Below are 12048 nucleotides of genomic sequence, written 5' to 3' on the forward strand. Positions count from 1 at the left end.
ACTGACACTAGCGTGACTTCACATTTTGAGCTCTACTGACTTGAAAGCCGTGCTCACTTTGGTGGTTATCATTCTAATAACTCAATAGATTGAAGGGCTTAGTTAGATGCTTTTATTTGTATTTCAAAATGATTAAAATCAATGTTCTTCTCATTTACCTTCATACCCAGCCCAAAGATGAATCTACACCTTCAACCTACAGCAAGGAGTAACAATATCAAGTGAGAGAGCAACTGAACCTGCTTCGACACATATATTTCAATCTCCCTTCAGAAAAGGCATTCAGCATCTCTGCTAGTTTTGTTGGTCTGAATAGTCTTTGCATGAAAAAGTCCTTTGAAATGTATCTGAGAATATGTAAAATATCTCATATTATAAAAGGCACTGTCTCATTCAGATCTGGTTCAAGGCTTGCTGATGCCATTGAAAGTCTTTCTATTGAATTCAATGGGCTTCGGGTTGGTACATAGGATTCCTTTTATTTAAGTTTCCCTTTTCTGAAGAAAATAGTGTAGTATATTTCATACAATATATTGCATGACACTCCCTGCAATACAAACAAGTGCAAAAAGTAAACAAATAGCTTTTATTTAATTGGAAGTGGGGGTTTTTTACAGGTTATATTGAAGAAGATGAGATAAATAATATCCACGTGACGAGCAAGTACGAGTCTCCTTTTCTCTCGGTTATTACAGCTTGGCACAGGCCTGTCATGTTGGACATAACCATTACACTGGAGTTTCAGTAAGAACTACTGCTTGTAAAAAATTTGAGGCCACTCTCCTCACAGTCTCAAGTTATGTTTGGCACCACTCCATTTAATTAATGCATATACATTTATCCACTAATTTCAAAGCTTATTTTAAAAAATTAATTTAATATCGATACTTACTGTTTTCTTAGTAATATACCACTTCTATGTCCCTCCCCCATCCCCACTATTTTTCTTTATCAGGAATGTTGGTCATGGTGAAGTATTAAGATAAAATCTACACATGGTTTGTTTGTAAAAGTCCATGGCTGAGCATTGCTTCAATCATCAAGGAAAAGGGTATACAAGAACAGAACTGAATAGCAGGAGCCCAGATGACAATATATGGTTTGCCCTTTGTGACAATTTTATTCCTCCAGAGCTTAAACCTGTAAAAATATAAGTATACAAAATTACAAAATTTTCTGGCAAAAGTAAACTTGTGTCAAAAATAATTTTTTTCTATGTATTCTCGCATAACAATAATCTTAGTTCTATTTTCAAAATGAAACATTATCCACAAATGTTATTGCTATTTAGTTATTTCTTAAGTTGTAGCAGCAGCTCCATGGAGCGTGGTTTCGAATCAGCTTCCCACCTTCCCTGTGAATATCTACTTTCAGGAGGGTTTTGGCCAGTTTGTTGCAAAACTAAGCTCCATTTTGCATGTATAATAAAGTATTTATGAGGGCAGAGGTTGGACCCTGGGCAGCCGTGGTGCAGGGCTGAGGTTCTCAGTCTCAGCAGCAGCAGCAGCAGCTCCAGAGCAGATTAAGAGCCGCGTTACATGTGAGAGCTGCAGCTCTGACTTTAATAAGAAACCTTATTTCTCTGTCCTTCCCTGAGCATTACAGGCCAGGGCAGATGGAGACCTACACTAAAAATAAGGTCACATCTAGGTGTTGCGCAAAATACTTTCTCCACTAATGAATGCAAGAGTATCAGAGACTAATCTAAATGTACGCAGCATTACAAAGCAATGGGGGAGAAGCCACCTACGGTAATGGAAAGCCTGTTAATCTATCGTGCTTCATAGAGGCACACAGATTTCTTATTACGCAATAACATTCAGAGAAAAAAATAAATATCTCACGTACTTGATATTTTTGGAATCCTAATTTCCTCACTGCTGCTGCCTTCCCCACCATCACTGACCGTTCTTATTTCTATGAGATAATCTTCTTCAAATGGTACCAGAAGTTCAGCTGATGTGTTGTTTGTCTCCAGTATATGAGTTTTGCTATGTCTGTTTTGTCTATACAAAATCTGAGTAAAAAGAGATTAGAAAACAAGAGGGGTTTGTGGGGGTTTTTTAAGTTTTAATGGATTTTTTTTTTTTTTTTGGTGAGAATATCTTCCATCATGTCCCAAACTTTTCAGAGCACTATCACCATCCTGCAGAGGAACTCAATTCAAAACACAGCAATATATTCTGCAGAATTTTGTGATGAAGACCACAGCGGGCATTTACTCCACCTGTGTTTTGCAGGAGAGCCCTTGTCTGCTAGAACTGAGGCTCACCTTAAAAGTAGAGTTAGGAAATCCTTATCCAATACACTTATGCTCTTCTGTAAATATGGAAGTTAGACACACCTTCAAACAAGGCTTCAGCCTGTAACACCTTTTATATCCAGAACTATTGTGACACTTCAGGAGCTCACATTTTAGGTGGGTTTTTTATATTTGACTTGTTTGCGGTGAGCATTTATAGTCAAATAGAAATATTCATGTTGACTTTCATAATTACCACTTGCTAAAGAAAACATGGGACATTGCATAATGGAATGTTTTTAAAGACTTCAAGAAAGGACAGAAATTTGGGTAGTAGCATCTGGGCTTCCACTTGGGAAGCACATTTTTACAACAAAACATGATGGATCCAGCGCCTGCTCGCACCTAGGTCTTTTTGCTACTGAATCATTGGGCCAAGGTGCAGAGCAGGCTGGGGAGTCTAGGCAGGGATCCTACAGACTATGATCAGCATTTTTCCTTCAAGAAGCCTTTCTTCCTTGCTAGCGCAGCAATGACAGTGTTTGACTCCTTTCTCTTGACAATCTTTTGACATAGTTATGTTAAAAAGAGCAACCAAAGAGCAAATCAGGAGGAGAAAGAGGTATCATACAATAAATACTGCAGCAAGGACTCGCACTCTTTCCACATCAAAATATAATAAGCAAGTGTAGCCTAGAAGCAGGTAGGTTAGACACAAAAGAAAAAAGCTTAATAGTCTGGTTGTAACTTTTTCCTGAGTGTGTGGAGCTGCTCAAACAACTCATTAGGGTGGAAAGGAACATGATCTCAAGAAAGATTGCAAGGTGGGGTCGTCGGGGGTTTTTTGTTTCCTTTTCCTCCCTAGGCATAAATAGTTCTGTGTAGACACTGAAATGCCTAGCAACATGAGGATCTGGATCCTGAGAGCCTTTCCTCATATAAGCACCCTCCACCTCCATTTTTACAGTCCTTCAGGAGTAAAAAAGTCTTTCCATAAGTATTTTGGGGTCATAGTGACTGCAAACCAACTTTAAACGGAATTTTCCTTTCCTTTAAAAATAAGATTTATGGAAGTGCTTTTTACTTCACTCACATTGATCTTTACGTGAGTATCTTCCTATCTATTTTCAAAGGTACATTCATGAATTGCCAGAGAGTGAGAACTTTTAAATGTGTTTTATACCTGTCTTTAACGCTGAAGAGACTGTTCTCTACTTCTTATGTATGTGTGAAACTCCTTTCCAAAGAAGATGTGAATGCAAGAATCTTCTATGATTACAAGGGAAATGGGACAAGAGGTATCCAGCGTTGGGGACAGAAAATCCCTGTGTCAGGATAAAGAGGCCCTACTCTGAATGAACACGGCTGTTCTTCCATTTGTATAAATGGCAGCCAACCATCCCAAAAACTCCAGAAAAGTCACCATTTTCCAGGTAATGAGCAGTAACGTTTCACCAAGCCACTGTCTGTACCTCTATTAGAAACAACACGTCTGATTAATGAGATAAAGGAAGGACTTACTTTGTAGCCCAGCACCTCTGATTCGTTTTCCATCGTTTTCACGTGTTCCCAGTTCAAGCAGATTTTGGAATTGGTAAGCTTCCAGGCGATGTTCGCTGGAGGTTGACTTGGTGCTTTAAAACAAAGATGATGACAATCACAAGATACAACTGAATATTAATTTGCATAGTGTAATTGAATGAGCTGCTGACATGGAAGTAGCAAATGCATGGGCGATTCAAATCTAAAAGAGTAAAAAATATTTTCCAGTCCATCATTGCTCTCGTATTAGTCAGACTAAAGATCTATTCATAGCACAAAACCACTTACTGTGAGAGTTCGTTTTCGAAATTAGGAAAAGCCTGACAGTGTCTGACAGTTCAAGTTATATTTGATAGATTTTGTTTCAGTACTATGTTGTTCCTATCTGTATTTTAATGTACTAGAGAATGTTTTGCTCTATGGATTTCAGAAAAAGCTAAAACTAAGAGCAAAGTACAAAAGACAAGATTTTTCATAAGCCATGAGGACAGGTTACAAAGAGCTACACATAAAAGTCTCCATGTGATCCATCATGAAGCATTGTAGGATTTTATAAATTCTCAGTACAATAGGCTGAGAGTAGCTTTTCAAAGGCTTTTTATGCCTAAGTGCCAGGACTTTGAAAATTTGCCTACAAGTGACTGAAATCGAATCCTGCGTGAACATGTGAAGTTGAAACTGTGCTTTTGAACTGTATCTCAGATTTAGAACAACACATTATCTCCTTCTGCATGGTGCGATCTCCCGGACCCTGCCTGGGAGGACGGCACTGGGGGTGTTAGAGGAAATAAGACTCGCACAGAATTAAGGAAAAGGAAGAGAGATTTGGAAAAACATGTTGTGAGTACCCCAGACCTGACTTTAAAATATTTAATTTCTGGGATCCTTCTTTTCTCCCTACAGTTCCTATATATTGACGATTAATTGATGTAACTTGGAAGGTACTGTTGATTTGGTAATACTCCATGATTTCTTTCATTTCCCATGGAGACAGAATAAATTGATGGTGCCTGTTGTTTCATATCTATATCATCTGCTTCATGACAGTGGAGAAGTTTAATCCATCCCACTGGTGGGAAAAGGAGGTGTTAGTGGACCACCCAGGTGAATATAAGCAGATGTCCTTCCAAGAGCCATACTGTCAGCGCTGGAAAAAGATTAATTTTCTTTTTGAAGGTGTTTATATACATTCATATACGTAACACTGCAAATTTACTTAAATGTAGTTTGAAATCCCTTTGTTGCTTTCAGCAAGTATTTTATATAAGGAATGCGGTAACAAAAAACTGACAAGAGGCAAAGGATGTCAAATACTTCATTGACTGTGTACTCTGAAAAGTCTTGGAAGCACACAGAAATGGGTGAATACTGCCTTATCCAAAGCTTTTTAGCATAGCACTTAAAACCATCTTAATGCATAGTCTTTGGGCTGAAAAACCACCATAGGATGATTTTCAAAACAAAATTATCTGGTTTTGCTATGCAGCCAGGGACAAGAACAGGTGGTAACGTAGCACTTCCCTAAGTCTGTAGTAATACCCACAAGCAAAAACATTGCAAACAGTTCTTCAGATCTAAGATTAACAGATCAGTTCCACAACTAACTTCTTGTAATCAACAATACCAAGAATAATAGAAGTCCCGAGTGTATCCTTAAGTTTATTAAGTCAATGATGTTACTCTCATGTTTTAGGTAACACTTGGCTTTGTTGCTGTACTGAGTTGAGGTTTATCCTTGCACAGTATTTCTAATATCTATATCTGAGGAGGTATATATTCATAAAGAAAGAGAAAAAACAAAGAATTCTCTGACATTCATGACATATAAGTAAAGAAGAAGAGCTGAACTTCACCACAGCTCCTAATGGAGCTGTATATTCACGGAGGGAGGGCATCATTTCTACTTTCCTAAGTAGTTTCAACTCAAACCAGGATATCAACTTAAATTGATCTTAGATAAGTATGTTTCAATCAGAATTGCACCTATTTGGCAGAAGGACTATTTCAGTTTTGCTTAGTCTCTACAATAACGGCATGCACAGAACATTGTAGGAATCCTGGACACGGGGTACGAAGACAGAGCTATTACCTTGAAGCTAAAGCTCCCGCTGTAGATGTACATTGTTTATATATTCTCTTGACGTATTATCTCTACTCATATTAAAAGTGCTTGCATCTTTCAGAGACTAGAGCTTAAAATTTTAATATATGTTTTTAAATATTAAAAGGGTTATTTTGACTTTAATTTTTAAATGAACCATTAGCACAATCCTGAATTTGACAGAAGATGAAGTCAGTGTAAAACAAAAGCAAATTTATTCCTTATATGTCTTGTCACTTGACTGCCTTGTCTTTCATAGACATGCACATACAAATATAGAGAATAATTTTCAGACATGAGGGGTTTTTTCCATTACGAAATTGCCTGCGAGAAGAGTTCTGTTTGAGTCTTTAAAAATACCTTCTCTGGCTTTATTTTGGTTTATGTTATTTACATTATATGGTAACGTTTATCATGAACTCATTTTACAAGTTAGTTTCTGTCTTGTGCTTAAGTAATAGCATGGAACAGCCCATAAACAAGAGGAGAATCGGTGGAAGACAGGAGAAATATTTCCCTTTTTGTGCAAAAGGGCTCATCAGATGTTTGTTGGGAAAACATAGTCCAAGAAAAGTATAGAAAACCCCAGACACTTAAACAGGAATGACTTTGGGGCACTTGGGTACACAGCAGACTACCAAGATTTTCCACTTTATGACAATTTTGCTCTGAGTGAACATTTACTTCACAGGTTCAATCCTGCAGGATGGTGCTCAGTGCTTCCTTATTACCTTGGAGCATGTGCCCATGAAAGCATTGGCTTCATGAGGTTGCTTCTCACAGACAGAATAGCATATGGTTTTGCTTCTACAATTGCAGAAAATCTAAAAAAAAATTAATGACTAGAGAGTATTTATATGAATGCATCCCATATGCTACCCTCAGGAATGCACAGTTTAAAGGTCTCAAAAAAAGCACCATATTTGGAGCATTTAACAATTTTCTTTAAAAAACCAAACCCGTATTCCCACACCCAAATCTGTTGCCGGACCTGTGGAACATCTTTCCTTTATTGACTCTGCACCTCTTTTGAAACCTCCTGAAAGCAAGCGGCATGCTGTTGCAATGCCAAAGGAAATCCTTCCTAACAGCTGCTACTCTACAGGAACACAAACACCAGGGTGATCGAATTTTGTAGGTGTGCGGAATTACTTTAGCATATAAATAGAGTAAATGAAATAACCTTCCCAGGTCTGATTTAAGTTGATGAGAATTTTGGCTTCCATTGAGACAGAACTGAAGCCCAAGCTAAATATTATATTAATGCCTTAAACACCAGAGAGGGAATTAACTTGATGGTGACCACAAAAATATTGTCAAGGAAGAGACAGAGAAGTTTTAGTCACGGATTTTGTTGCTTAATTTTATGAAGAATTTTGGGATTCAGTTTTCTTTGATATTGCAACATTTATCAGACACAGGGCATGGTAAGCCGAAATGTCACTATCACACTCGGGAGTTTGCAACATTTGTTGTACAAAATTGAATACTCACGTGATTTTTTAGTGGTGACATTTACCGGGGTGCTAGAGGGCCCCGTCCCTGCAGTGTTGTAAGCTCGAACCGTTGCAAAATAGACTGTGTTAGCTTTTAGTCCTGTGATATTTCTGGCTGTTACATTCCCATTGACTCTGACTTTACCAGCTGTGCTTTCCTTGGGATCATCAGTCCAATATAAAACCTGAAAAGGGAGAACAAAGAACAGGCAAGTCATTGTTTGCCATCAATTACAGATTTGGCTGGGAAGCAGACATGCCGACAATGAAGATTTCGAGGAATACAGGATTTTTTGTATTCAACACTAGGAGGAAATAAAACCAAACATGAATATTTATAGAGAAGAAATCAAATTTCAGAGACTGAATACCAATTAAGGAAGTAAATTAAATCCTTAACTTTATATATGTCTGAAAGGAAACCTCTGATAAGGTGAGAAATTTCAAAAGTTTGTTTAATTTTATGGTTTGAACACGTTTGAAGAAAACTTTAAAAGATACAAAGAAACATTTATCTCAGTCATCTAAGAGGTTTTTTAATTATTTTGTATCCTGCCTCTAGTTTTGATTCAGTAACAGCTATTAAGACCTAGGTGGGTTTTTTCAGTGAGTAATTGATTCGGGAAGGTTTGTGTACTGTACATGACTCCTATTACCTTCATTGATACATTTGTAATGATAGGACAGAATTTAAAGTATTTCTGACTTGCTTTACTCTTGGATTATCTTATCTAAAAAAAAAAAAAAAGAAAAAAAAAAGGTTCACTGTGCAAGTAAAATGCCCAGGAATCATATCTGAGGTGACGTCAAAGTACCCCAGTTATCAATAGAAAAATCTGCTCCCCTCCCGCTGGAGGGACCTCTGCTCTGTCCTGTGGATGTCAGATGCAGGGGACACCCCCGGGTGCTGGAGAGCAGAGCGAAGGCAGAAGCAGCACAGCTGGCCGAGTGCCACCGGGGTCTGGCAGCATCCATGGTCCTCACAGCTCCCCCGGCTCAGACCCTGAAATGTCTGGGTCCTCGCACCCTGGATCTGGTCCTGGACTGGGTGCCGTGACAGCGGCAATGCACCCCAGCGCATGGGGAACAAAACCTGTCAGTTATTAGTAAATGAGCGGGTGCTCCCTACGGTTAGGAGTGAGAAGCCCAAAGCCTTTCAGATACGCCACAGCACAAGCTTTGGACAGCAGTGAAGTGCATTTACCCTGTTTTCTTCTGTAAGCAGTGCTATGGGTCACGAGCATGCCCTCAAACTATCGAGTACCTCATCATGCTCAGACAGTGTTACGGCTGTGTAAGAAGAGGAGGATCAGCTTTGTTTCATGGACTCAGGCATGAGCCCTTTTATAGTAGCCATCACAAATGATTAATCTTGAGGTTTTAATTTACATTACAAAAAGTCTGGGATAGAGCTGCAGTCCTGGTCTGTAAATGCTTGTGATTATCTCAGGTGAAATGTTGCTAATGAGAGTCGGGTGAAGTGCTCCGTTGTCTGTTGACTTGGAAGCAAAGGAGGAGGAACCAGAACATAAATGCGGCTGGGAAAGAGACATCTGTAAGGTTCAGACACCAGCACCAGCCGCCTCACCTCGTAGCCCAGCACCCTGCCCGTGTGCCTGTTCCACGCGATGGGCTGCCAGGAGACCTCCACCTCCGCCGCCGAAATGCTCAGCGCTGAAGCCCCCGCTGGTGCTATCTGCGGCTCTGGGTGATGGGAGAAAACACAGCTGGTGGAACATTTCTGTTGCCAAAAGAGTGTTATGTCAAAGCTGAGGGAGTTTCAAGAAAAAAGAGATTCGGGGAGGGAAGCAGCAGGCAGAGGCTCAGGAAACCTGGTGTGAATCCCCAGCTCTGCTGCCTGTTCATTCCTGAACATCAGTAAACCCATAATTCTTCAAAATTGGTCATTACCCATAAACTGGGACAGATTTTCAGAGGACATCAGCTTCATTGAGTGGTCTGAAAAGCTAGACCCTCTGACAGCTACACTTTTGAACGTCTCCTGATTTCCCCAACCCACTGAGTAGGAGCTCCTTGGGGACACAGTTGAAACATGCTGTCTACTTAAAGCGATTCTGAAAATCTGCCCCTTCCTTTTGTTGACTTCAATTTCCCATCTTCTGCCTCGTGTCTCTTGTCAATCTTCAAAGAGCAGCTTTGAGCAGGCTCCTTAATATCCCTGTGGAGATCTGTCTGACCATGTCTGGGACCTACTGACGCTACACAGTCATTACTAATAAGAGTAACATGCGTTACCGTCTTCTCCTGAGTAGACAATGGATATGGAGCTCAGGGTCCCTTCTCCTTCATTGTTGTAGACACCAACTTTCACTTCAAAAGGAGAGAGAGGTGTGATGCTTTCGTTCCTATAAACATATTTGTTTGCTTCTACTGAAGCCACCACTGCTTTTGTCCAGGTTGTTGAGCCAAGAGGACGAAACATAATGATGTAGCCAAAATCTTCCCCATTTTGTAGTTCTTCTGGAACTGGCTGTAGTGACAAGGCAGTCAGTCAATAAGCATTTGCAAGTACACACTGTTTTAATTGAATCTTCATTCTCTGGGTATATTTTAGTGGTATTGATTTAGTTGACTGTGCCTTAGAGAAGATAATAATGTTTGCTCTATCAGTCAATGTAATATTGAAATAAAAATCAAAATAATAAATCTATTGAGGCAATCAATTTAGAAACAAAAGATCCGATCAGCTCCATTAAAGTTATTCTCTTTCAGGCATGAAGTTTTCAAAATTAAAAGCATTTCACTCCGTACAGGTTGTAGCTGATTTTTTTTTCCCCCAAGGGGTATAGGAATGCTAATTTTAAATAAATTATTTTTAAAGAAAAAAAAGAGTCGGAAAAGGAGCAAATGTATACACAGAAGTGTGCGTCAGCTGTATAATTGCCTGCATATGAGTACAGTACTTACATATTTTTTTAGCACAAGTGAAAGTCTCAAGTGCATGAACATATTCCTATTTAAGTTTGTTTAGAACAGAGATGTTATTGCAAGTCAACATGGCAAATTAATGTTTCTATTAATAAAATCTCATGTCAAGATATGTATTAATGACTCACACTGAACAGGCAATTACATCAACACTGTATCCAGCATGGGGGTTTTTTTGTTTTATTGGGATAAAAATATTTCTACATTGGCTTCTCAAAGCATGAGAAGGTTTATGAAACAAGATCAGTAGTACATAGAGGAAGGATGCGTTTCTCAGAAAATTTATTTTAGATGCTTGCATCGAAGTAAGGTGCATGGAAAAGCAGTGATGAAAAATGGTGCAAAAAGAGAGAGAAAAACATAGGGGCAGAACCGCAGCCCCGTCATCGTTCCATGCTCCAAGCTCCTCTCCTGCAGAGAAACTACTGGGAGCACTAAGACTGTGAGAAGATGGGGGAAAAAAAAATCAGAAAGTACATCAGAAGGTTTCAGGGCACTTATTGGATTTTTTTCTTCATAAATTCCTTCTAATTCTAACAATAACCCTGCCCTGGCGCATATAACAAATGTGTCTATCCTTCAGTGTTTTACAAACATTAATTCCCCAGTATGCCCCCTTCTATCTCTTTTCCAGTCCTGAGAGGGTTAAGTGTGAGTGATGATGGTGCACTGGGGATTTATACGAGTTCAAGCTACTTTCTGGAGCATTTAATTTGTTTTTGAGGCTTCTGTGACCTCAGATTTAATCAAGATGTTTAGTGAGTTCATGACAGAAAGCTGGAGAGACATGTTCAGTGTCGTTAGCTTGGCATAATTAGTATTTCTTCTGACTATTTTTCAGGACACACTATGGAGTCCAACAGGATAATTTGATTGAGATCTCTCAGGTTGTTTTCAATTTTCATGTTCTTCTGCTCCCAAAGAGTAGATCAGTAAAGGGGAAAATGAAACAAAACAGTGAAAGATGCATATGGAGGAAAATTTACTTCAGCAAAAGTAAAGTGTCACTCTGGAGCATGACGAGGGGAAAGCATTGGCAGTATCATTTATCTAGTGGGGATTTCTTCCTGGCCAGGTGGGATGGGGCTTTGGGCAACCTGGTCTCGTGGAGGGTGTCCCTGCCCATGGCAGGGGGTGGAACTGGATGGGCTTTAAGGTCCCTTCCAACCCAAACCATTCTGGGATTCTATGATATTTTAATTTTGACCTCATTTTTTTCCTATCACTTCCCTTCCTCCCCCAAAAGACAGAGGTTTTTACCATACAGGACAACACAGATAACTCACTCAGCTGATGAATAACATCACTTTTAGTTTAATTTCATTCCTTTTCCTTTCCTTCAAACAGTATACATGAGCTTGGTTATTTCTTTAGAAAAAGAATGAAGTCAGGGGATGGAGCAGACTGCTTTCCTCGCTTAAGCTGAACAAGAAGTCTTTTTTTTTTTTTTTTTTCATGTAGACATGTTTTCCATGACTTACAAAGGGATCACTGTGTTTTCGGAGGCCCTGTCCCAAATTAGGAACTAACCAGACGTCATCTTGTGCAGCCCGTGAGACAGTCGCACCTGACAGTAAGACACGTGGGAGGGCTGCCTGGCCCCTGCCCTCCAGGCTAGGTGCTGCCCATGGCAGGGACTAGCTCCTCCTTCAGCCAGATGTCCTCAAAGCCAGGGGAGACATTTAATTAGGGGAGTCACATTAACTTCATATGCATTT

At 39.5% G+C, this 12048-nt stretch overlaps 1 protein-coding gene across 4 annotated transcripts in view; it reads right to left on the reverse strand.

Moving 5' to 3' along the window:
• Positions 1 to 170: 170 nt before the first annotated feature.
• The window catches only part of LOC129211540 (contactin-6-like), a 146859-nt gene continuing 134981 nt past the window's right edge, over positions 171 to 12048 (reverse strand). For all 4 annotated transcript variants that reach the window (XM_054838778.1, XM_054838780.1, XM_054838779.1 and 1 more), the window contains 6 exons: positions 9638 to 9872; positions 8970 to 9085; positions 7380 to 7566; positions 3764 to 3876; positions 1849 to 2017; positions 171 to 1140 (listed from right to left, as the gene is read on the reverse strand). In XM_054838778.1, the coding sequence (XP_054694753.1) occupies positions 1040 to 1140; positions 1849 to 2017; positions 3764 to 3876; positions 7380 to 7566; positions 8970 to 9085; positions 9638 to 9872 (921 nt within the window). In that variant the 3' untranslated portion in view covers positions 171 to 1039. The remainder of the gene's footprint in view (positions 1141 to 1848; positions 2018 to 3763; positions 3877 to 7379; positions 7567 to 8969; positions 9086 to 9637; positions 9873 to 12048) is intronic.

This window comes from Grus americana, chromosome 11 (genome assembly GCF_028858705.1).
Source record: "Grus americana isolate bGruAme1 chromosome 11, bGruAme1.mat, whole genome shotgun sequence".
Lineage (NCBI taxonomy): Eukaryota > Metazoa > Chordata > Aves > Gruiformes > Gruidae > Grus > Grus americana.